Source organism: Engystomops pustulosus, chromosome 1 (genome assembly GCF_040894005.1).
Source record: "Engystomops pustulosus chromosome 1, aEngPut4.maternal, whole genome shotgun sequence".
Lineage (NCBI taxonomy): Eukaryota > Metazoa > Chordata > Amphibia > Anura > Leptodactylidae > Engystomops > Engystomops pustulosus.
The window spans coordinates 136,261,416-136,289,132 of NC_092411.1; the positions used below are offsets into that span (position 1 = coordinate 136,261,416).

Consider the following 27,717-nt stretch of genomic DNA (forward strand, 5'->3'; position numbering starts at 1 on the left):
CAGGCGTTCCAGGAGTTGAAAGGGAGATTAGAAACTGGCAGCACTGTATGGGTCCAGAGAAGGTTTCTTTAGTAATGGGATAGCATCCACATGCTTGAAATATGAGGGAAAGACATCAGAAGATAGAGAGGCTGAATATTTTATATATACTTTGGCATGTAACATCACATCTGCCTTACTCCAAAACAATAGTGATTGTCTATCTGCTGTCTCTACCATCATGTCCTCTCTCATCTTGAAACTTAATCTTTATAATTATAATAGGAGTGGACTATGCCACTGTTGATCCACAATACTGACCACTGTCTGTCTTGCTGCAGCACTGATTTACATCAATTTGTATGATTCCCCTGATTAAAGTTCCACTGATTGTGGCACTGGAAACGCGTCGGGAACGCTATCAGAACTGTACTCATAGGGCTTACTAGGGTTTTCATAATATCAGGGACAACCTGGGACCGTCCTTGTTAGGACGGGAGCAATGTGCGGGGTATGAGGGTGATTTGAGTTCAGGGCATACTAGGGGTAGTGCTTCCACCTTTCTCCTGACCTGGAAGTTCCCTGAGTCTGTCGACAACAACCCTCTTCATCGTAACTCGCAGTATTGGTTAGATCTGAACATTTTTTCATAGTGACATGACCTAAGATTACGTTGAGTGTTTGCATATACTCTGCATAAGGACTGGGACAATCACTGTGTTTTATGGAGAGACTGACCATGGAGTGGTGGTCAGTGTGATGACCACATTACTTTGAGTTCATACAATTGATGCTGTTTGTGTTTGCATACACTTTGCACAGGACTCTGACTGTCACCGTGTCTTATTGAGAGATTGACCATGAAGTGGTGGTCAATATGATGGGGTTATGTACATGGTGATCTTTTGCTTTCCTTTTAATACTCTTAAATTATTGATTAAAAGTTATGTTTTAAATGCCCTCACCTAAGTATATGTATACTTTCTAATTCTCAGAAACATCTCTTGAATCCGCCCATTTCTCACAATTGAAACCTGTAAAATGCAATTGTTCAGATACATTCTCGTCTAGACTGTATTGTAACTCTCTACTTATTGGTCTTCCATTCACTAAACTCTCTCCTCTCCAATCTACTGATTTGGTAAGCTCTGTGCAGCGCTGCATAATCTGTGTGTGCTATATGAATAAAGAATTATTATTATATAATTATTCTTAATTCAGCAGCCAGGCTTGTCTTTCAGACCAAATGGTACACAGAGGCTTCCAGTCCGTGCCAGTCACTGCACTGGTTGCCAGTCTCCTTCCAAATACAGTTTAAAATAATAATCCTCGACCACAAAGCTCTGCATAATGCTGCACATTCCTACCTCTCAACCTCTCACATCCCCAAGGCTTCTCTAGAGCTGCACCTATTCTATGGAATGCCCTGCCCCGGACTATCAAGCTTATACCCAACCACCAAAGTTTCAAACACCCCCTCAACCCATCTATTTAGGCAAGCCTATCACACTCGTTAACTGCATGGAGTGGTCAACTCTCTTTACTAACCCATCCTGTGTCCTCCCATCTGTTATCCAGCAACCACCAGTCACCAAGCTTAAGGCTTCTCTGCAGTTCCATTCACATTGGACTTTGTATATAAGCTGACAGCTGATGACTGGTTCAAGCAACAACACCTGTATTTATTATCTTTTGTTTTGTTCTATTCCCTTATGAAGAATAGCTGGACCATTTTATAAGGTTATTACCTTACCTTTTACCTTTACCTTTTTAGTGCATAAAGAAACGCATATTTGCTGCTAAAACAACTTTTAAAAAACGCTGCCTAAGCACCTCTCGGCATTGCTGGGTTTCATCCCGCTGTAACACTACCTCCTGCTTCCCGCCAGTCAATGTCAATTTGGTAAAATATGGTATGGGTATACACTTGCAGTTTCTGTCACTGTGCTATAAGATATTATGGGTATACACATGGAGCTACATCCACTGCGCTACAAGACGGAATGGTTATACAAGAAAATGGGCAAATTTATGTAAATTCGATTCGACCCGGTTCCCCGAAATTTGAAAGAAAATTTGATTTGAATCGAATCATAACTGTACGTCACATGCCTGGTGCTGAGCCCTCTCCTTAGCCGGTAAGTCTTTGCTGCATATTGCAGCAAAGTTTTACTGGTAACACCTGGCAACCCGCAGCTTTGCCGGCAGCTTCAAAGAAATCTTGGCGAGGATCATCGCTCCCGTGACATCATCAGGGAGCATCAGTCCATCGCCATGACACTACAGCCATACAGTGAGGAACACTACGGCCATACAGTAAGGGACACTACCACCACACAATGAGGGACACTACCGCTATACAGTGAGCAATACATCCATCTGAGCAATACATACATCTGAGCAAAGCATCAGTCCATCGCCATGACACTACGGCCATACAGTGAGGAACACTACGGCCATACAGTGAGGAACACTACTGTCATACAGTGAGGGACACTACCGTTATACAGTGAGGAACACTACTTCCATACAGTGAGGAACACTACGGCCATACAGTGAGGAACACTACCACTATATAGTGAAGAATACAGCCATACATTGAGGAACTCATACATATACATTGAGGAACTCATACATATACATATGCTGTTACTGCCACTGCGCTAGAAGATGGTATAGGTATACACATGCAGTAACTGTCACTGTGCTATAAGATGGTATGGGTATACACATGCAGTAACTGTCACTGTGCTGTAAGATTGTATGGTTATACACATGCAGCTACTGTCACCAGGGCCAGCTTATAGGGGGGGCCACATAAAATGTGGGCAATTCAGACGGTTGTATAGCCGCCCGATTTGCCCACAGTATTTGCCGGTCCAGCAGCCTATAGCAGAGCAAGGGAGCAGTTCCCTGCTTTGCTATACACAATTGGGCTATGACAAGATGGCGGTGCCATTCCGCTGGCGCTGAAGTGACATCACGCACTGTGTTGCCAGTGGCAGGGCACCGCCATCTTGCTGTAGTCCGAGAGCAGTATCCTGACACTGTGAGGGAAGAGGTCGGTGTGCATCGGGGGAAAGCAGTAAGGTGAGTACAATTTTAGTATTTTACCTAGGGCTGTATATAGTTATTATAGAAGGGGAGTCTATTTAGTTATAGGGGCCTGTATAAAGTTATGGGGGGGCTGTGTATAGTTATAATAGGAGGGCAGTATATAGTTATAGGGGGCTGTATACTGGGGCTGTATACAGTGACTACTGGAGAGCTGTATACAGTGATTTCTGTGGCTTTATATGGTGAATGCTGGGGGGCTGTATATAGGGATTGCGGGGGGGGGGTTATATATAGGGATTGCTGGGGGGGGCTGTTTATAGGGATTTCTGGGGGGTTGAATATAGTTATTGCTGGGGGACTGTTTCTAGCGGTTGATGGGGGGTGTATATAATTTTTGTTGGGGGGCTGTATATAGAGGGATTCCTGGAGGATGTATACAGAGATTGCTGAGGGCTGTATATAGGTATTTCTGGGGGGTTGTATACAGTTATTGTTGGGGGGCTGTATATGGCAACTGATGGGGGCTATATACAGTGATTGCTGGGGTGTGTATACAGTGATGCTGGGGGACTATATATAGCGATTCATGGGGAGCTGTATATAGCGATTGCTGAGGGGCTGTTTATAGTGATTGCTGGGGGATGTATATAGTGATTGCTGGGGGCTGTATTTACTGGTTGCTGGGGGCTGTATATAGTGATTGTTAGGGACTGTATATAGTGATTGCTGGGGGGATGTATTTGATGATTGCTGGGTGCCTTTAAATAGTGATTGCTGGGCGGCTGTATACAGTGATTACTGGGTGGCTGTATATAGTGATTGATGGGGGCTGTATATACTGATTGCTGGGGACAGTATTTACTGATTGCTGCGGGCTGTATATATTTATTGCTGGGGGGCTGTATATAGTGATTGCTGGGGGTTGTATATAATGATTGCTGGAGGGCTGTATGTAGTGATTGCTGGAGGGCTGTATATAGTGATTGCTGGGGGCTGTATATAGTGATATTTCTGGGGGCTTTATATAATAATTACTGGGGGGCTGTATTTACTGATTGCTGGGGGGCTGTATATAGCGATTGGTGGGGGGGCTGTATACAGTGATTACTGGGGAGCTTTATATAGTGATTGATGGTGGCTTTATAAAGTGATTGATGGTGGCTGTATATAGTGATTGCTGGGGGCTGTATTTAATGATTACTGCGGGCTGTATATATTTATTGCTGGAGGTTGTATGTTGTGATCAATGGTGCTGTATAAAGTGGTTGCTGGGGGCTGTATATAGTGATTGTGGGGGCTGTATATAGTGATTGCTGGGGGCTGTATATAATGATTGCTGGGGGGCTTTATATCGTGATTACTGGGGGCTGTTTATAGCAATTGCTGTTCCCTGTCTGGACTACATTCAATAGCCCAGGGCCCCCACCAACCTTAATCCGGCCCTAACTGTCACTGATCAATAAAATATTATGGGTATACACATGCAGTAACTCTCACTGCGCTAGAGGACGCTATGGGTATCCACATGCAGTTAATGGGGCATATTTATCAGGACCTCTGCGCCACATTAGTGTGAAGGGGGGGCGCAGCCGGCCAAGCAGGGGACGTAGCTGGCTGGGAGTAGGCCGCCGCAGGCTGTCACTGTCCCTGCGCCTGCGCACTCGCTGCAGCCGGCGACTTTTCACTTATGATAAGTTGCCGGCAGCATTTATTTCTACGCCAGGCAGTAGCTCGAGCCGAAAACGCGTTCCTGTTTTTGTGTCCCTGCACTTCATGCTGTAAGTTTATCTTACCATTAAAACACGATTTGCATTCATTTGCGAGTGCCGGGATTTTCTTTGCTACAGTATCACTATGCAAACACAGTTATTGTGCTATAAAATTATATGGGTATACACTTGAAGTTACTTTTATTGTGCAAAGAGTATACATTCGCAGTTACTGCCACTGCTATACAAGATTCTAGGGGTATACACATGCAGTTCAGGTCATTGTGCTAGAATATGGTATAGATATATACACATAGTTACTGTCACTGCATTATAAGACACAATGGGGCTTATTTACAGGAGTCGCGCTGCTCACTTTCGCCAGACTATGCGCCCTTTTCGGGGATTACACGGCTTGCACAGGTATTTAACAAGTGTCTGCACTAGGATTTTGGAAGCCGCATCTGTGCTGGCTTCCATATGACACAACTTGGGGGGCATGCCGTCGGTTGGTCCTACTGAATCGGACAGTCGCTGTGCTATAAGATTCTATGTGATAAAGGTATCAAACTTTTGGCTTGGCCTTTTCATTTAGTTTTTGAGACTTTTCGTGGTTCTTGTTCTCATTTGTGACTTTTTTTGCGCCTAAAGCTGTCTCCTTTCAAAGCAGCTTCTGCACCTGTCTGTAACTCTTAGCTACACAGGTCATGCAATTGATGTCATTGCGCGGCCTGTGTAGCGTGGATGAGTGTCGGTATGTACTACCTCAGATGTCAGGTATATTGTCCACCATGCAGCATTAATTCTATGGCTGGGGGCATTAATTCTATATCTGGGACAGGCTAGGGGCATTCATTTTATGGCTGGGGCCATTCATTTTATAGCTGGTGCAGGCTGTGGGCATTCATTTTATGACAGGGGCGGGCTGGGGGCATTATTCTATGTCTGGGGCAGGCTGGGGTGTTAATTCTATGTCTGGGGAAGGCTGGGGTGTTAATCCTATGTTTGGGGCAGGCTGGGGACATTAATTCTATATCTGGGGCAGGCTGGGACCATTAATTTTATGACTGGGGCAGGCTGGGTGCATTAATTATATGTCTTGGACAGGCTGGGCGCATTCATTTTATGGCAGGGGCATTCATTTTATTTCTGGTGCAGGATGTGGGCATTTATTTTATGTCTGGGGTAGGCTGAGGCATTAATTCTATGTCTGGGGCAGACTGGGGCAATTAATTCTATGTCTGGGGCAGGCTGGGGCCATTAATTTTATGTCTGGGGCAGGCTGGGGCCATTAATTCTATGTCTGGTGCAGGCTGGGGCCATTAATTCTATGTCTGTGGCATGCTGGGTGCATTATTATAAATCCTGGGTCATAGTAGGAGCTCTATCAATCCTGGGGTGGTGGTGGGGGGCTAAGGTGGTTAAAGGAGAGAGAGGAGAAAGAAATTATGCTTACCGTTATATTATGTCAAATTATGGGGCACTATTTGTGTGGTACTAGCATTTTAAGCTCTGTAGAGCTCTATATTTAGACCACAATATTGGTGGTAGCAGAAGTAGGAACAGTTAAGGGACAATGGGAAAGTGCAGAACGTAAGGGGGATATTTATCATACGCATGAGCGCCGGCAAAGCAAAAATAGCACCACTGCTGCTTTTTTGCAGTGTGATACATCCAGAGGCTGGATTTGGTACACGTACACTGGGACCCATGCCCGAGTTCGATTATGACCCTAGCAACGTCCCTACCAGGACCCATGGAGAGAAACAGCATAGAGATGGCCAGGCATCAGATTGCTTTTTCAAGCTTCATTCACGTCACGTCCACAAGACTGTATCGGGATTTTAACCACCGTGGCACAGCATGCACACGAGCTACTGGACCCGTGGGTGAGCTGACACTTTTCTTTTCATTATGGTAGGTGTATTCTTGTACATAGGGGGCAGTATTATAGTAGTTGGTTTGTATATGGGAGAAGGTATTGTAGTAGTTTTATTTTGTATATGGAAGGCAGGATTGAATGTGTTCTTCTATATGTGTTCTTGTAGCATTTTTCCTGTACATAGTAAGCAGTATCAATCTACTCTTTCTCTGAATTGTACATGTATGGCACAGAGGAAATGTATTTAAAGCTTACCAGCTTGTGTGTTTGCATCATTTACTGATCTACATGTCACATTCTTTGCACATTAGACTCACTTATTAGCAAAACATGCTCTTGTTTTGCATTAAGGCCATCTACCAACAATTTGTCTGTCCTAAATCCACCCACATTGCCTGACACACCCTTTGTTTTGACTATGCCCATAAAATGGGGCTACTTTCACAGTTGTTTCCAGGGATTACACACAGTTATTAGCACTGTGCTAAAAAAATGCTATGGGTATACACATGCAGTTATTGTCACTGCACTAGAAAAAGTATATAAACCCAGTTTGAGAATCATGAGTAGGAACTGAATTGTCAAAGGGGTATTCTCGTCTGGGCATTCAGATTGTATTTAATTAATCTGAAATGAACGCTGAAGCCAGGTGGTCAGACAGGGGTCAATAGCGCATGTCTGGCCACTGCTACCAGAGTGTGGGGTGGTCATATCAGAGGAAGCTGATCTCGTTTCTGAGGGACAACATGGCTACATTTATGAGAAATTATCTTCACACAGGAACATTTTATTTAATAACATCCAATTGAAGCAATGTTTACATTTGGCAAATGAAATAAATTAAATGTGATTGCCAAAATGGGAATACCCCTTTAAGTTTGAAACATGTAGGTATACAAGACTATGCAATACTTTATCTTTTTAATGGATATTTAAGTAAAAGCACATTTTTATTCAGCTTGGAGTGCTGGGTACAACTTTTTCTCTATCGCTATATTTTATCTGCCGACAAGATATCCTGAGATCTGTACACCGGACCTTACAGATGACTGCAACCCACATCAGACTGAGTGAGTAAGCGGCATGCTCAAATTTTTGTTACTATTTTTGCTCTAAGTATATAAACCCAGTTACCAATGTTAGTGATATATTCCTCTACAGCGGCCATCTTGGACCAAGAGAACCAAACAGCGGCCATGCCGGGGTCAAGCACTGTCCAGCTATTGTCATGATTCAGACATTTTTATGTAACCTGTTTGCTTGCCTGCCAGCTTCTCCTTGAAATTTTATTACAGATAGTTGTCCTTCGGCCTGTTTCCTTCTCCTTACCTTGTATTGGTTAGCAAAAGCTGTTGGAGCCACTCTCTGTACATTTTGTAGTTGGGATAATGAAAGTCACCTTGCAATGGGGGGTTTGAGTCCCAGATAAAAATGTTATTGGTATACATATGCAGTTAACATCACTGTGCCATAAGGTGCTTTGGGTATACACACTTATTTATTGTCATTGTGCCCTATGATGCTATAGGTATAAACACGCTGTTTATATCACTTCGCTATAAGACGGTATAGGTATACAAATGCAGTTAATGTCACTGTGCTGTAAGACGGTATAAGAATATACAAGCAGTCATTGTCACAGGGCAATATTTATCATTTCTATCTGACCCCCAATATAGCAGCCCACTGCCCCTACCTATTTACCCTGAGAATGGCAATTATTAAGTCTTTTTTAAGTCTCTGTCTCACTGTCCCCATCTCAAGCAACATCATCTCCTTAGCTCTCTCCTTGCTGTAATGGCTTGGGTCACGTGTCTCGTCTGGCCAATCACTGTCTGGTAGCTAGTAGCTAAAAGCTATGCAGCCCATGAAGCAGCTTTCTGACTCAAGTCAATGTTTGGTTCTGGGGACCCGAACACCCAATGCGGTGCATGGACCTGAAGAGAGCAGTTCAGGTCTGTTTATCACTAGTCATGATCAGAAGTAAGACCAGTGAGTTAACGCTCTAATGATAATATCTTTTCTTATTGCCTTTTTAAGTCCTTGCATTAATGTGAAATGTGTTGCCATGTGTATATTCCATACTATGCTACTATAGCATTTATCTTCAAGCATAACAGCTGCATCCTGGCATCAAAGGTACAATTGACAACCTGCTATGGAGGTCTTTCCACAGATGGTTTGCAAATTAAATTCATTAAGGGGTTGTCCAGGTTTTACAAAAAAATATATAGCCGGCCTGGAGAGGGTTATAAAACAATAAAAACCTCCTCCAGGCTCCTGTTGTGGTAAAGCCATCCCTGTCATTGTTGTGCCCATGTTTTGTCTACAAAGGCTTGCACTCCTGTCTCTCCACTGCACACCTGATACAGCATCACTTCCAGTACAGGCTTATTGAAGTAGTCGGAGAGTAGTGGCTGCCTCTGTAAACGAACAGGGGCACAGCAGAGACGGGCGGCGCCGCAGGACAACAAGCCAAAGTAGTTAAAGGGGTATTCTCATCTGGGCATTCACATTCAGTTTCAGACTGTACCCTTGGATATGGCCACATCTGCTGGAGGGATTGCACAAGGAAACAAAAAGTTTTTTGTATATGTAATGTCCGGGAGTTACTGGAGGTCCTTTAGCCGTCCTGTGGTAATGAGCGCTGAATCCAGGTGGTCAGGCAGGACTCAATAGCGCATGTCTGGCCACTGCTACCTAAATGTGAAGTGGTCGTATCCGGGGAAGCTATCTCGTTTCTAAGTGACAGCATGATTACATTTATGAGAAATTATCTTCACGCAGGAACATTTTTTTTAATTACATCCAAATGAAGAAATGTTTACATATGGCAAATGAATTTAATTAAATGGGAATGCCCAGATGGGAATACCCATTTAAGGATTTTTATTGTTTTTATGAACCCCCCACAGGCCTGCTATACAATTTTTGTAAAGCCCAGAAAATCTGTTTAACGGTTTGTTGCAGCCATAAACCAGCAAAAGTGATCTAAATTTATCTGACTGCTACATGTGTCCTTTGTACAAACAGTTGGCTAACACCTGCAAACACAATCTTCAAGATAAACTTGGTTCAAACATGTTCAATCCCTACTGCCTGATTGTTAGGTTGTTAGTAAAAGTTTCTAGTTTCTAAACTGGGCATATATTGCCTTGATGACTCATGCATGTACAAAGAAATTTTGAGGAATTTTGTTGAGCAGGGGCATTGCTGCTACCCGTAACAATCTTCGTAAAAAATGCAATAGTTCTATACAGAAACCCCTCCTCAAAAGACAAGTAACACACATTTAATAAATTCTTCCTAGTAGAACATGTTTTAAAAGCTCTACAGAAAATGTGTCCGAACATGTAATAATGCAATCCACACTTAAAACATGTGACCTGTACTAATGCTTCCTCAACACCCCAACACTGAATAATGCTACCTCCACTTAATAATTCTACCCCAATAAATAATTATCCCCATTATGTAATGCCCCCGCAGCCCTAGTAAGTAATGTCCCCACAGCCACCAGTATTTGATGGCACACACAGCCCCCAGTAATGTCCCTCACAACCCCCAGTAAAAAATATTTCACAGCCCCCAGTATATAATGGCCCTCACAGTCCCCAGGACAAAATGTCCCCACAGACCCCAGTCTCTAAAGTCCTACACTACCTCAGTATAAAATGTTCCCCACAGCCCCCATAAAGTAATGTCCCCCACAACCCAAAGTTTATAATGTATTCCACAGTCCCCAGTATATAATGTCCACATAGCCTCCTGTATATAATAGTATCACAGCCCCCACCAATAAAAAATGTCCCCCAAGTTTATAATGTCTTCCACAGCCCCTAGTATATAATATTCTCATAGCCCCCACTAAGTAATGTAACCAACAGCTCTCAGTAATGTTCCCCACAGCCCCCTGTATATAATGTCATCCACAGCCCCCAGTATATAATGTCCCCTACAACCCCCAGTATATGTCACCGACAACCCCAGTATATAATGTCTCCACAGCCTCTACTATATCCTCCCACAGCCCCAAGTAAATAATATACCACAGCCCTCAGTCCCCCACAGCCCAAATAAATAAAGTCCTCCACAGCACGAGTAATTTATGTATCCCACAGACCCCAGTTTATAAGGTCCCTCACAGCACAAAGTAAATAATGTCCCCAACCCCCCCTGTAATGTCTTCCACAGCCCCCAGCTCTTAGTAATGTAGCCTACAACCCCCAGTATATAATGTCCCCCACAACCCCCATAAAAAATGTCCCCAAAAAGCCCAGCTTATAATGTCTTCCACAGCCCCCAGCTCTCAGTAATGCACATCACAGCCCCCAATATATAATCTTTGGATCTATGCGTAGAAAGTCAAAAAATGTTCAGCAGAAACTTTACTCACTTGCTAGCATAGGAAAAAGACTAGAAAGAGTTGCTCACAAATTGCAAAATGAATCAAATAAGCCCCCCCCCCCCCAGAAGAAAATATTACAATGTTTTATACTTTCTCTATTTTGTTTCAGGTTTCAGATCCACCCATTGATTAGTCAAAAGTGTTCCTTATGATTGGACAAAGTGTTTTAATCTCCAAATTAAATCACCAAATCCTGATGAAACAAGGGTGATGTGTAGGAGGGAAGAGATATGCGTGACCTTTTAGGTCTGCAGAAACAGGCTTGAGGTCACAGGTTATCAGCTGTATTCCACCAGCCTCTCATAAAAACTGCCTGGACAGTTCAGGAGATACTATTTGCCCCTCAATCAAATTTTACACACCTAAGATTAATATTTCCATCACACCTCCCCCTTTAAAATTAACATTATCATTAATATCATCAATATAATTTTATGAAAAAAGTGTAGGCCAGATAAAGTACCACATGTCAGCCAGCCCCCTCCTTCCCTATACCCGGTGATATTTTTTCATTTTATATGCTTTACACATGTATTTTGCTATTATTTTTCATAACATTTGCCCTGTGGTATTGTATTCTAGTCCCGGACTATAAGGCACCAGTTATCTTTGTTAGGCTTTAGGGAAGTTGGGAGCATAGCAACAATTGCTTATTTTGGCACAATATTGTACGGTTGTCTATAGCAACAAGTGCTTATTTTTGCACAAATGTATATTTTTTGCTGCTATATTGAAACTCAGCACTGTATAGTGCTTTTTAAATGATTTTAACATGTTTGGCAGACATATTTTTTGGTTTATTTATTGAAAAAATAAAGATGTTTAATTGTTACCTATTTTGTGTATAACACGTCCCTTTGTTTGGGTGCACACGATATATCATTAATATAGAGCATCCCCTCAAATTAAATTACAAGCAGTGCTCCCTTAGCCATTGATAAACAGCAACTTATTCAACCAATTATATACTATACTTTGCGACCCTTGCTAACCATTGTCTCGTAAGGAGTAGCTTAGACCAGTGATTTTCAACCTTTTTTGAGCCGCGGCACACTTTTTATACTTAGAAAATCCTGGGGCACACCACCAACCAAAATAGCACAAAATGACACTAAAACAGTCATAAAAGGCCTCCCTTTACTAATAAAAAAAACCCCTAGCGGCCTCCCTTTACTAATAAAAAACCTCTAGCGGCCTCCCTTTACTAATTAAGAGCCCCTAGCAGCCTCCCTTTAATAATTAAAAGACCCTAGGGGCCTCCCTTTACTAATTAAGAGCCCCTAGCAGCCTCCCTTTAATAATTAAAAGACCCTAGCGGCCTCCCTTTGCTAATTAAGAGCCCCTAGCAGCCTCCCTTTACTAATTAAGAGCCCCTAGCAGCCTTCCTTTAATAATTAAAAGACCCTAGCGGCCTCCCTTTACTAATTAAGAGCCCCTAGCAGCCTCCCTTTAATAATTAAAAGACCCTAGCGGCCTCCCTTTACTAATTAAGAGCCCCTAGCGGCCTCCCTTTACTAATTAAGAGCCCCTAGTGGCCTCCCTTTACTAATTAAGAGACCCTAGCGGGCTCCCTTTACTAATTAAGAGCCCCTAGCGGCCTCCCTTTACCAATTAAAAGACCCTAGCAGCTTTCCTTTACTAATTAAAAGACCCTAGCGGGCTCCCTTTACTAATTAAGAGCCCCTAGCAGCCTCCCTTTAATAATTAAAAGACCCTAGCGGCCTCCCTTTACTAATTAAGAGCCCCTAGCAGCCTCCCTTTAATAATTAAAAGACCCTAGCGGCCTCCCTTTGCTAATTAAGAGCCCCTAGCGGCCTCCCTTTACTAATTAAGAGCCCCTAGCGGCCTCCCTTTACTAATAAAGACCTCTAGCGGCCTCCCTTTACTAATTAAGAGCCCCTAGCGGCCTCCCTTTACTAATTAAGAGCCCCTAGTGGCCTCCCTTTACTAATTAAGAGACCCTAGCGGGCTACCTTTACTAATTAAGAGCCCCTAGCGGCCTCCCTTTACCAATTAAAAGACCCTAGCGGCCTCCATTTACTAATTAAAAGACCCTAGCAGCCTCCCTTTACTAATTAAGAGCCCCTAGCGGCCTCCCTTTACTAATTAAAAGGCCCTAGAGGCCCCACTTTACTAATTAAAAGGCCCTAGAGGCCCCCCTTTACTAATTAGAAGGCCCTAGAGGCCTCCCTTTACTAATTAAAAGGCCCTAGAGGCCTCCTTTAACTAATAAAAAGCCCTAGAGGACTCCTTTAACTAATAAAAAGCCCTAGAGGCCCCCCTTTACTAATTAAAAGGCCCTAGAGGCCCCCCTTTACTAATAAAAAGCCCCAGCCTCTCTTAACTAATAAAAAAAGACCCTTGCTGCCTTCCCTATACAAATAATAACCTTATATACTTACCCTTGATGTCTTCTTCCGCGTACCTTCACTCCTAATGGCGATCCGCCCACCTTCTGTAGCTCCTGCACCGCGCGCCTCTGGTCACGTGACTTACGCGACCTGACATGCAGGAGCTACAGAAGATGGGCGGATCGCCATTAGGAGTGACGCGGGGCTTGTAGGTAAGTATGGGGGCTGAAACACAGGGGCGTGGCGGCAGCACTACACATGGACACCATGGTTCGGGGAACTTTCCCCGCGGCACACTCAACCATGTGTCGCGGCACACAGGTTGAAAATCACTGGCTTAGACCACGATTTAAGGATGTTGGTCAATACATGGTAGCCATAACAATTTATTTAAATGCTCTATGGCTCATATCCATAATACAAGGGGATATAACTGAAATATAAAGGTAAAATAGTAAACACACAAATTAAAAACACAAATGTCACTTTTGGGGCCTAGTGTTATAGCCAAAAAGAAAGTCTAGTGATACATTACAAGCAATACCATACATTACTGTCAAGTGGAGGTGAGATCGAGATATGACTACATGTCTAGCTTACATGGAGACTGAGCTGTTGATATATGCTGATCTGTTGTGATAACTTTGATAAAGTCCATCCTAGACCAAAGTGATGCAAAACTGCAAGTGCCAGCCTTATGTCACAAGCGTCAGTACAGTGAGTAGACATCAGTCAGGTGTCACAAGTATAAGCCATGTGTTGCAATTGCCAGCAAAGTGTTGCAAGTTCAAGTCAACCTGTTGTCTCCTTGTGAATAAAATTCCCCAGTTCTCCAGTTACATCCAAGTCCACCTGTCACTATTCACTATAAGATCCTATTAATATACCAGGGTGTAGTGACCCAAATTATGTTGCTTGTTACAAAAAGGATCATCATAGGTTTGCTATGGGACTCTGAGATATGCCATCTATAGTCTATTAGTGGGTGGGGGGAGGGGGGGGGGGGCAAACAGCAGTTTGGTGCTACGGATACACAAGGCTGAATTGGCTGTGTTGCTGTAGAGTCTGAAGCCTGTTTATACAGCCATGGCTATTCATCTTTAATAGCCATTCCACCAATGTTTCTTTGGCTTGTAAGTATTGCACAGTTCCCCATGGAAAATAACAAAAAGACTTCTTCTATGGATCCATGCAATTACAGAGATGCCAAATATGTATATATTAAAATTTTATGGCAAAAATATATACAGACGGTCCCCTACTTAAGAACACCTGACTTACATACGACCCCTAGTTACAAACGGACCTTTGGATATTGGTAATTTATTTTACTTTAGTCCCAGGCTTCAATAAACAGCTATAACAGTTATCAATGGTGCCTGTAATTAAGATTTATTGTTTATTCTGGTTCTTATGACAATCTAACATTTTTAAAATTAAATTGTCAAAGAGACCAAAAAAATTTTGACTGGGCTTACAATAATAAAGTATACGGTTGCGACTTACATACAAACTCAACTTAAGAACAAACCTACAGACCCTATCTTGTTTGTAACCCGGGGACTGCTTGTATAGGGTAATTGTAACTCTAATTCAATATTATTAACTATTTAAATCCCATACCATCGTTTGGGTTTGTTTTCTTTAAGATGAGTCGTATTATTTCACTGGAATGCTGGGACTTTAATCCTATCCATCCTATCCTTTTCATCAGTTTTTGATTAATATATGCAATATATATTCATAAGGATACTGTGATTACCATGATTGTTTTCTTTCTTGTCATCATTTCAGGAAAGACCAGTTTGGGTAATAAAACTTCATGACAATTTAAATTGTTACATTTCTGCTGGGACCTAATGTCAGCTAATGTCAGTATCCAAATGGTGCTATCAATATCTGAACCATGCTGAGATGTTGGTGTCCGGACCTGAGGCAGTTAACTACACTCATACCTCCACCTTTACAAACAGTGCAATATATGAAAATATAAAATGGGCACGCTGTACAAAGAGGGGGCCTAATGATGACTGGCCTTGGCTACTAGTAGAATGACATAACTATCTATAGTCCTACTTTCTTCTTTGACTAATTTGTTTGGTGTAATTTTGTATAGTCATACAGTACAATGAATTTAAAGCCAAATCACTTTATACCTTATCTAACAGTGATTACATATTTATTTCTTTGTTGCTACAGTATTTAAACTATTTTAAAAAAAAAGGTTGTATTCTTCAAATTAATTGTGATAGAACCCGTAAAACAGAATTCCAACTATTTTTCTTATATCTTTGCACTCTTTACCTGTACACTCTAAAAGTGCAAGTTGGGAAAGATGCTCACTTCCCTGCACTGCAACCACCACTCTGATCTGATCAGACACTATCTTGGCTGACACTTGGGTTGGTTTTCATTATTATTGCTAACTATTATGGACTATTTTTTATCCATATTTATGAAACAGAAGCACTTGATGTGCAAATGTCCAGAAGTTTCACTCTTTGCTCACCTACATTTCAAACATTTGGTAAGACCGGCGGTGGAGGAAATCTGAATATTCAGACACAAACAACCAGATAGGAGGGAAGGTATGGTATTTTGTCCATGCGCCACATAGGAGAACCTATAGGGGAAATTATTAGTTGCCTCTAATTCCCAGGTGAAGATGCTAATAATCTATCTCCTGTCTATACATTGAACATCTATATGTCTAGTTATCTATGTCTTATAATTTGTTTATTTCATATCTATATAACTGTCTATCTAACCATTTATCCATCTAGCTTTTTGTCTTTATATCTATAAATTTATCTAATCTATCTACCAATCTATTATCTATCCATCTATCAATTGTTCTTCTATCTCTCGTCTAGATATCTATACATGATTTACGTTATATTATGCATACTATAAATCTATTTATAATCTATCTAATAATCTATATCATCTGAGTCACCAGCCTCAGAAATCACAGGGTAACAGCAGCTCAGATTAGGGACCAGGTCAATGCCACAGAGTTCTAGCAGAAGACACATCTCTGCAACAACTTTTAAGATGAGACTATATGCAGCAGCCTTCATGGTATAATAGCTGCTAGGAAACTGCTAAGGACAGGCAACAAGCAGAAGAGACTTGTTTGGGCTAAAGAACACAAGGAATGGACATTAGACCAGTGGAAATCCATGCCTTGGTCTGATGAGTCAAAATTTGATATTGTTGGTTCTAACCACCGTGTCTTTGGGTTCAAGTCCCAGGGTCAACATCTGCAAAGAGTTTGTATGTTCTCTCCGTTTTTGAGTGGGTTTCCTCCCACACTCCAAAGCATACTGGTAGGTTGATAAGATTGTGAGCCCCATTGTGGACAGGGACCGTTTTGGCAAGTTCTGTGTAGCAATGTCTAATTTGTGTGCACTATATAAATAACGGAATTATTATTATTCAAAATTGAAGGTATACTGAACCAGTATGGTTACCACAGCATCTTGCAGCGGCATGCTATTCCATCCCGTTTGCTTTTAGCTGAACAATCATTTATTTTTCAACAGGACAATAACCCTAAACACACCTCCAGGCTCTGTAAGGGTTATTTGACCAAGAAGGAGAGTGATGGGGTGCTATGCCAGATGACCTGGCCTCAACATTCACCAGACCTGAACCCAATCGAGATGCTTTGGGGGAGCTGGACCGCAGAGTGAAGGCAATAAGGCCAACAAGAGTTAAGCATCTCTGGGAACTTCTTCAAGACTGTTGAAAGACCATTTCTGGTGACTACATTTTGAAGCTCATCAAGAGAATGCCAAAAGTGTACAAAGCAGTAATCAAAGCAAAAGGTGGCTACTTTAAAGAACCTAGAAAATAAGTCATATTTTCAGTTGTTCACACTTTTATGTTAAGTATATAATTTCTCATGTGTTAATTCATAGTTTGATGCATTCAGTGTGAATAAACAACTTTTATAGTCAGGAGTAGTGTTGAGTGGTCCTGAACCACAAAGTTGTTTTGTTTAATTTTTAGTAAGTAGTAAGCCCTAGAGAAACTTGTCAAGGGTCGTCCCATGACCCATATCACGGGCTCACCCGTGCCCCTCTGCCCTCGCCAGTGAGTCGCCCGCGCAATTTACCGCACACTGGCTTCAAAAGATTTAAAGGGCCAGCGTGCCGCTTATTGGTGCTGGCTATTTTCAGGAAATCTATTGAAGCCTGCCTCTTCCTGCAAACCCTGCCAGATCTTTGAGCCTACACCATTGTGAAAGCTGAGTGTGTTCCTGAGTTCCCATGTTCCCGTGTTCCTATGTGTTCCTGCTCCTAAGATACCATGTTCCTGTGTGTTCCTGCTCCTGAGTTCCCGTGTTCCTGTTCCCATCTGCCTTGACCTCCTGTTGCTGACCCCGGATTGGACTTGACCTTGCATCTCTGCCGTCTGCCGTCAAGACTCCTGCTACGGTACCTCGACCTCGGCTGCCACTGCGGGCCACTTGCACCTGTGGAACAAACTGGTGGTACCCCACCGCAGCAAGACCATCCAGCTTTGTGACGCGCTCTGGTGAAGAGCTAGTACCACCTCCCGCAGTGGTCCAGAGGATCCACTGATCCCGAATCCTGACAAAACTTATACATGTATCATATTGCTGTAATTATACTAATTATTGCAAAGCAAATATGTTGTTTGTATCAAAAGGCACTAAGTGCAAAATATGTCATGTAAAACTCAATAGCAGAACGGAAGTTATTTTTCCATCCTTCCCTTGGAAGAGTAAAAGGATAGATCATAAAGTTGGAGAACCAAAAGTAACTACTTATTCCTCCTGTTTCTGATGCCTGAAACAACACAGAGAACAGCTTGATACTCTGTGTATTGTTACTTGATCAAATTAATGGCACATGAGTTGCCATTGCCCAGCATAACCAGTACACAAAGAACAGAGCTGTTCTTATGGTTCTGTTTCTCCTTGTCTGTTGCCGGAGGCAGCTACAAACTGCTGATTGATTGGAGTCCAAGTTGTAAGCTTGCATTGTATAACTTGGTTGGATAGTTATTGGGTCCATTTTGACCAAATTAAAAAAATCTCAGAAAGTGTGTTTCATGTTTCCTTCCAAAAAGTGGGCACACTTTTTATTCCATTTAGAGAATTTGAGGAATTACAATCAATTTTTGTGGACAGGATGAGATCTGCAAATTGATTACAATTTTATATTTACTTTTAGTAATGTAAATTCTAAGAGATGTCTAAATGACCCAGGCTTTACATGCTCCGGCATATAGTTGAAGCCATGCCCCTATAACTAAAAGTTGGCATAGTTTTGCACACAAACCATGCAAATATTCATGGTGCATGGTCTAGTTATTGCACAGGTGCGGGCCAGTAATGCCTCCTGCAGCCCACTCTGCCGCCCTCCTCATCCCCTCCCACTTGGAGTGGACATGGCGCGGAGGGGAAAATAATTGCAATTAGTGATGTAGTGAACATAAACGTGATTATTTTATTATTCTGGCATAGTACCCCTGATAAATGTCCCCCTGTGCATTTACACCAATCGTATTGTTTGTGTCTACCAGGTCCTGCATCAGTTCCAGTCACAGAGTAATAAATGCATGCAGATTCATTTTTGTTATTTATTAAAATGACTCAAATACAGATGGCATAGGGGGTCTCATTTTATTGGTTAATAACTAAAACATATGAATGTCAGAGTTACCAGAAAAACTATTGCATTATACAATAAATATTCTCATAGTTGAGTTATTCTTTAACACAGAACGGTAGTTTGTTGTCCCAAAATATTATCTAAATACAGTACCCTTACCAAGACAGAATATGGATTATTAACCATCTTCCTTAACCCAGAGACATGCGTCATAACAAGTCCCTACCTGCCATGACTAGATTAAACAAAAGCACATTATTTTTTTACCTAATTGCATATAATGTGTGTTATATTGGAAAGCCACAACAACTACTGATATAACAGATATAAGTAATTTCTGATAACTCAACTCTCAAATCAAAGTTGTTTTACATAGACCTGCAAGTGTACATTGACACTATCTTGCACTAACCCACAAGCGTCAACAACAATAAAGTAAGTAACCGATTCAACATTAATATCTATATCGAATGAAGAACAAAACCATGGAAAAATTTGGGGCAGAGAAGAAAAGAAACCTAACAATGTAGATGGATATAAAAGCAAATCAACCATATAGAATCATGTCTAAACATTAATATATACAATGTATATATGTATATGTACTATTGTGTATATGATATATATATATGATATATATATATATACATACACATATTCACACATATACATATTCACACATATATATAGCAAATATTCACTATCTTTCAAATATAAAGTTAAGTAACCAATGTCTCTAATTTCAGCTGAATATGACTCAATATTATTTTAGTTTAGAATATCCTCATTGCACTCAGCATTAACGCAGTGATGGCCGTATAAAATAATAAATAATGTAACACTTCCAGCCCTCCCTCATCTCTCTTAAGCTGCATAGCCGTGACCAAGTTACAAGATGAAGTTGCTCAAACCTTTGGGGAGCCTTTCAGCCAAGCCAAACGTAGCCACAGTGAAGATAGAAAGAAGTGGAATGTGTGGTAAATCTTTCATGATTAATTTCCAAAAAATTGGCGTCTTCAAGAAAACAGAGGGAAATTCCAAGCTTCTTTCATTTTAAGCCCCGGTTTGCTCAAGTACTGCAAACTAATGACTGTTTGTGCGACAGGCCCTGCCGGATCTAAGTATACTCAGGAATTCTGTAACTTGGCTGGAGTGATGGACATGGCCAGCTGGTGTACATCTACTTAGGTCAATGCAAGTACGCAGGGCTCAGGAAACAAGAGAAAGCAAATCCGCCTAGAATCCTTTTTAGTGGAACATTGTGATATACCATACTGGCAGGCTAAGCATAACAGTGAAATACTTGCAAGCCTGTCATATGCCTAGCATTATGCCAATAGTATTACAATGAGGTAATACAGGTGGGCTAGATGGTTTGTATGGTCAAGGTGTCAATAAAGTCTAATATTAAAGTATAAATAAAGTACAATATGAGTTGAAGACAGATTTTTAAATGAAACAAAACATTTTCTTTTAAAACATCAAATCACGTGTGAGGTAGGGTCCACTTGGTCTGTATATACCTGTGTATGTGTCCCTTGTCCTCTGTTATTCCTCTGGTAATGTACAATACTTGTTTGTAAGCAAATTCCTTGACTTGTTCTGAGGACTATACCGTCCATATCTCTATACAGGTTACTGTGATTTATTTATCATGTATATTTAGTTATTTGAATTTTCTGTGTAGGTAATTTTTTAATGGACTTGTTTTAAATTGATGAAATAAAAATTCATTTATGTTATAAAATATTTATTGGAAGAAATTAATACAAAAAATAAATATAGCAGAGGAAAACACCTTCTTAATGCAAATTGTAACATGTCAGATGATTTTTCATATTAGAAAATGTTCTAATATACTTCATAGGCTGCTTACACATGAATGTATGCCATGCCTAGGTAAGGCCGTGCACAATGCATTTCTATGGCAGCCATATGCAAGTTGTAGTTCATACGGCTAGCATACGGCCGTGAAATGGGCCTTAGTTTGTAGAAAAAGACTGCTAAGTGCCCCTTAGTTACAATGTTGCTAAGGAAAATCTGCCTACAGTTTTCCAGTTGTTTTCACAGTTGTAAGTGATTGTTAACCCTTCCTGCTCTCTCCCTGACTGTAGTATGCTGTAAGCAATATATTTAAAATCAAGATGAAAATAGAGGTGGTTAATACTCACTTCAAGACCTGTATAAACACATACAGTGAGATAATATATGAGCTTAAATCCACCAACACACAATATGAAAAATTATCTCAAATGATGGATATACTTTATATACACTCATTGACCAAAAATTATGAGGCACATTTACTATCAACAGTGAAAACTGCACTAAATTCAGTTTGCGTGTGTATAGTGTAGGTTGATCCAGATTTAGGATTTCTGGTGCACGTTCTTCATGAATTTAGCACCCACTGCACAGCTTCAACATAGTGCACCACTTTTTTGGGTGCACCTTTAACATGGGGTGTTTAGCACAATTCTGTCGGACTTTGCATGTTAAATCTGGTGCATGGTCCTACTGAGCACCGAAACGCCCCCTCATAAAGGGTTGCCTTCGACACGAATATCATAAATACCTGCACAAGCAGTTTGCACTAAAATAAACATGCAAAGTCGGACAGAAAACTGGCGCACTGCCCTTAGCAAATAATGAAATTGAATGAAAGTAATGATGTTATTTATGAATGAAAGTTTATTGGCGAAGAGCCTTTATCCTGAATACAAGATGAGATACATACAGGCATGGAGGCATCCTGTGCCACATTTGTCCGCATATGTTGTAGCTGGCCCAGTCCTCAGTTTAAGATTGGTTGGGTTACAACACACAGCACCCCCACAGATCAGCTGTTCTCAAAAGCTGATACACAGAGAACAGAGCAGGAAGCAGACAGCTGCTCAGACCAGTGTCCTACAAATAAGCTCCCATTTATATGAATCAGAGCTATACTGCAGTACCTGAGCTCAACCACTACACAGAGAGAGGAGCTATCTGCAGGATGTTCTATCTTTTGCATATAGGATGGTGAGAACAGCTGTTCTCAGGTGGTGCTGAGTGATGGACCTCCACAGAGCGGATAGAAAATTCCAAGTGAGCGTGAAAATACCCCAGTATCCACAGGGGTTTAAAATCAAGCAGTCTTATGGATTAGTTCCTGCAGAAAAAATGTAATTCAAAGAAAGCACTAGTGTAGGAAAACTATTTTTGCCCTTCTTTGGCATTTTTTTTGGAAGATTTTTTATTCCTACTCTGGGACCTCATTTGCGATCATTTCATTGCTTGTATAATACACTGCTATAATTCTAGCTTGCAGTGCATTATACACTGACAGGCGGCCTATTAGACACCTCATCTTAATCGTGAGGGGGCAGTAGGCTAACCTACATGGCAAACCCAGAGGTCTTCTCCCTCACTGCATTTAGAGCCCGTGGTCAGCTTCACTGTCTCTATGCAAAGGTGCCAAGGTGCAGACACCACTCAATGTACAGGATTTGAACAGCACATCCAGCTACATAATCAGAAAAGTAAGGAGATGCTGGAAGAATTTTAAAGATAACTCCATGACTCAGATGCCCTGTGATTTGGGTTCTTCTTTGGCAGGCAGTCAGCGGCATTTTTAAATTTTATTTTATTTATTTTATATTGTATTTTTTTTTAATTTTGTACTCCACAAATCAGCAGACTTTTGGTGAAAAGTTTCTTAATGTTGGTAGCTATATGACGCTTTAATCACGGTGATGAAACCTGATCACAGTTTCCCTTTAAAAAACAAAGAGTGCAATGTTTGTGACTTTTAAGTGCAGAAAATGAAAGAGTGATGATTCATGAGAACAAGAGGGATGTGTTTAAATGACCCCATCTTTGCAGAGAAAATAGATTTGTATAATTATGATTTTAGCTACCTTAAATTACAATATTTTGGATTTTGAATTTCTTACATTGTCTATCTATACAGGTAAATTGTGTAATATTTTTATTTATATGGACTATTCAACTGTTGCATTGTTAAACAAAATCTGGGACGTGATTATAATACTTGTTTGCATATTGTAGAATATTCCCTCAGCAAAATCCCTCAAAGGCAGCAGCTGGATTGGTAACAGATAACTTGTAAATCCATTTTAAGGCTCTGATTTAAAACTCCAAACTCAATGAGGATTCTAAAGAGGATGTATCACATCTCGGGATTGCCCCTTAATCTGAAAATCTGAAACATAACTTGTGTTCAAGTAGCAGATCTCAGACATGGGTATGGGTTTCGAAGTTGCCTTCTTGTTTTGAATATTTGTTGACAATGGCAGATGATCACGATTTAACTGTATAAGTCCTGCTTTCTTTGACTTTAACATCTTCCCGATCTGCGCCGTACCAGTATGGTGCGGAGTTCGGCTCTGCACCGGAGTTGAGCCGCAGTTAGTCGAACATAGAATTATATTTTTTATAATTATATTATAATGAACAAGCAATCGAACAATTGCTTGTTCATACCCCATGGTGGGACAAGTAAAAAAAAAATGTAAAAAGTGAAAAAAAGGTTTTAGATAAAAATAAACTAATAAATTAATCAAAAAGCCTCCAAAGCCCAAGTACACATTACACTTACATATAAAATAAAAAACTGTCACCGAAAATCATACAAACCCCACATATATTAGGGACGTGGTATTGCCACGTCCCTAATGACCCATACAATAACAATAAACATTATTATACCTGCAAGCTGAATGCTCTAAAAACTATTTTTAAAACCCATCAAAAATTATGATTTTTACTTATTTTGTCCCAGATAAAATGCAATAAAAAGTGATCAAAAAACCATGTCAATACACAAATGGTTGAAAAGCACAACATGTCACACAAAAACAAACTATCATCAAGCTATAGAGACCAAAAATTTAAAAAGTTATGATACTTGAGATATGGTGATTAAAAAAATGATATAGATATTTTTTTATCCACATTAGGTTTTATTGTAAAAAATTAGTAAAACATAAACAAAAATATAGAAATTTGGTATTTGGGATAATCATACTGAAGCAGTGAATAAATGTAATATATTACTTAGGGTATATGGTGAACACCAAAAAAATTCAAAAATCTATTAAACTGTCATGCCCATAAGTTTTGAGAATGACACAAATATTTTCAAATCAAACATGATCTGTTGCCCTCTGGTTTTTATGTGTGTTTGTCAGATGTTTTTATCATATACAGAAATACAAGTGCAATCATATTATGAGTAACAAAAGCTTTTTTTTACAGTTAGAATGATTTAATGCAGCAAGTCAATATTTGCAGTGTTGACCCTTCTTCTTCAGGACCTCTGCAATTCTCCCTGGCAGCTCTCAATCAACTTCTGGACCAAATCCTGACTGATAGCCGTCCATTCTTGCACAATCAATGTTTGCATTTTGTCACAATTTGTTGGTTTTTGTTTGCCCTCCCGTCTCTTGATGATTGACCCCAAGTTCTCAATGGGATTAGGATCTGGGGAGTTTCCAGGCCATAAACCCCAAATCTCTATGTTTTGTTGCCTGAGCCATTTAGTTATCACCTTTGCTTTATGGCAAGGTGCTCCATCATGCTGGAAAAGGCATTGTTGATCACCAAACTGCTCTTGGACTGTTCGTAGAATTTGCTCTTGAAGGACATTCTGGTACCATTCTTTATTCATGGATGTGTTTTTAGGCAAGACTGTGAGAGAGCCGATTCCCTTGGCTGAGAAGCAACCCCACACATTAATGGTTGCAGGATGCTTTACAGTTGGCATGAGGCAAGACTATTGGTATCGCTCACCTTTTCTTCTCTGAACAAGCTGTTTTCCAGATGTTTCAAACAATCGGAAAGGGGAGTCATCAGAGAAAATGACTTTACCCCAGTGCTCAGCATTCCACTTTCTGTACCTTTTGCAAATGTTTTTTCTGGAGAGAAGTGGCTTCTTTGCTGCCCTCCTTGACACCAGGCCTTGCTCCAAGAGCCTCCGCCTCACAGTGCGTGCAGATGAGCTCACACCTGCCTCCTGCCATTCCTGAGCAAGCTCTGCACTGCTGGTAGCCCGATCCCAAAGCTGAAACACTTTTATGAGATGGTCCTGGCCCTTGCTGGTCCTTCTCGGGCACCCTGGAGCCTTTTTGGCAACAATGGAACCTCTGTCCTTGAATTCCTTGATTATGCGATAGATTGTTTACTGAGGTGCAATCTTTCTAACTCTTCCCTGTTAGGCCAGTTTTATGCATTGCAATGATGACTACATGTGTTTCTTTAGAGATAACAACACCCACACCTGTGTTAATGGAGCAATCACTGAAACGCTGAAACGGTGTTAGCTGCTCCTTTTACGACAGGCCTGCAATGAAGTTGAAATGTGTTTTGGGGGAAAAAGTTTATTTTCTAGGCAAATATTGACTTTGCAATAAATTGCTGTTAAGCTGATCACTCTTTATAACATTCTGGAGTATATGGGAATTCCCATTATAAAACCTGATCCAGAAAAAATTAACATTTGTAACATTCTCAATGAACATGACTCTAGACTCTTGACGGTAGAATTGATGTTTTTTCTACAACCCTCCCCCACAAAAAAGTTTAAACATTTTCAGCAATAGGGCATAGGTACCCCAAACTAGTACCACTGAAAAATGTATCTCATCCTGCAAATAATAAGCCCTTGCATGGCAACATTAAGGGAAAAATAAATATTTTCTAGCTGAAAATTGTGTCATGAGCCAACTAAAAAGCACTAAATTCTATAAGGCAAAACTGGCTGATGCATGGCTCTCTTCCCTCCTGATCCTCGCTGTACACCCCTACAACAGTAACATCCACATGTGGGGTGTCTCCGTACTCAGGAGAAATTGCAAAACAAATTTTAAGATGAGTTTTCTCTTTTTATCGTTTTTTACATGTAAATTTTAGAGCTGAATCAATGTATTACAGACAAAACAGGAAAGAACCTATGGTACCCCTTAACATGAGAGGAAAAAGGCATGACTGAGTAATAACGCTATACCAAATCAGTAGAATTGAATTCTTTATTGTTACCAAAATTAATAAAATATAATAACCTAGAAACAAATGTTGGCACCCCACATAAGATGATGGAGCAGTACAATGACGGTGACACAGAGAGAAAGGCCATCAACCAGGACAGAATTGGAGGAAATGCGGATAATACCAATGTTAAAATACAGATGGCAAGGAAAAACAATTGGAACCTAATACAGTGTTTTACAAGTGTGTGATCTAGGAGAGCGGGCAGCTTGGTCCTATATTAAACCAAATCTAGTCGCCCCATGTGGGGATTGTGAAACCTTACCAGTGAATAGAGTAGAATCCTCGTCTGTCCGTGATGACGGCAGCCTCGACGCGCATTCCGGCTTGGATTGAGCCTTCATCTGGACCATTTTAAATTTTGCCTCTATTTTGATCTAAAGGGGTTAACATTCTTCCTATATGCTGTTTCTGATAGTTTGAGGGGTGCAGATTTGAAAAAGGGTTGATTTATAGGGGGGTTCTAATAAAACATATTTCAAATTTCATTAAAAACAAAATGATCCCCAAAAAAGTCAATTCTGAAATCTCCTTGAAAATACAGAAAACTTATGTTTGATTTGTAAGCCACTTGACAACAAAATAAATTATCTAGACATTTTAAAAATTATGAAAATGTAAAGCAGACATATGGGAAATGTTATTTAACAACTAGTTTAGGTGGTAAGACTATCTGCCTGGAAACAAGATAATTTAAAATTTTGAAAATGGCAAATTTTTTTTTTTAAATCTTCATTTAATTTCCTTTTTATAAATAAACAAAATTTACCACTAAAATGAAGTAAAACATGTGACAAAAAAATCGCTTTGACAAGTAAAAGTGTTCAAAAGTTATACCCATATAAAGTGATGCACAGGCTCAACATTAAGCTATAAACTGTCCTAAAGGGGTTAAAGGAGTTGTATCTTGAGAACAGTAATTTGCTTGAATAAATTAAAAACCTTAACTCATCTCCTTGTACCCCTGCAGGGTCCTTGGTAACCACCACTGCGCCTCTGTCAGTTCTGTTGTGGAGCTGGAAACTGTCTGAAGGCATATTTCTGTTGAACTAAGTCATCCTGCACCATCTCTAATGCCAATAGAACAACTCCTCAAATCTTTATCAAAACCAGTCGACTGTTCATTAAAAGGGAGAAAAAAATTTCTAAAGGCTTTATTTATAAACATTAAATCATGCAAAACAAATATAGAACAATTTCAGTAAAGTAATAAACCTTTTCCCAGGTGTATCCCCTATAAACAAGACCTAAAACCATAATATGTTCAGGTATTAAGACTCATTTATATCAAACATTAATTAATAGTCCCAAGTCTTACTTGACACAGCTCTTTTCTATCAATTTTAGTATGCATTCACTGTGGGGTAGATTTATCAAGCTGTCTAAAAGTCAGAATATTCTCAGTTGCCAATGGCAACTAATCACAGCTCCCCTTTAAAATATTCATGAGCACTGGTTAAAAAGCTGAACTGTAATTGGTTGCCATAGGCAACTAAGAATGTTCTGACTTTTAGATAGCTAGATATGTGTCCATGAACTAACCTAGGCCTTCCATTATAGTTACCCATAAGTAATTAGACCAGTGTCTTACCCAGTATAGAAGGTTCACAAATACGACCAGCTAACTGGTATTGCATCC

General features: G+C 40.4%; 1 protein-coding gene across 1 annotated transcript in view; it reads right to left on the reverse strand.

Annotated features, from left to right (window-relative positions):
• Positions 1 to 20,147, reverse strand: part of MUSK (muscle associated receptor tyrosine kinase) — a 92,008-nt gene extending 71,861 nt beyond the window's left edge. The window contains exon 1 of the mRNA XM_072154347.1: positions 19,943 to 20,147. Within this exon, the coding sequence (XP_072010448.1) occupies positions 19,943 to 20,021 (79 nt within the window). The 5' untranslated portion in view covers positions 20,022 to 20,147. The remainder of the gene's footprint in view (positions 1 to 19,942) is intronic.
• Positions 20,148 to 27,717: the final 7,570 nt, after the last annotated feature.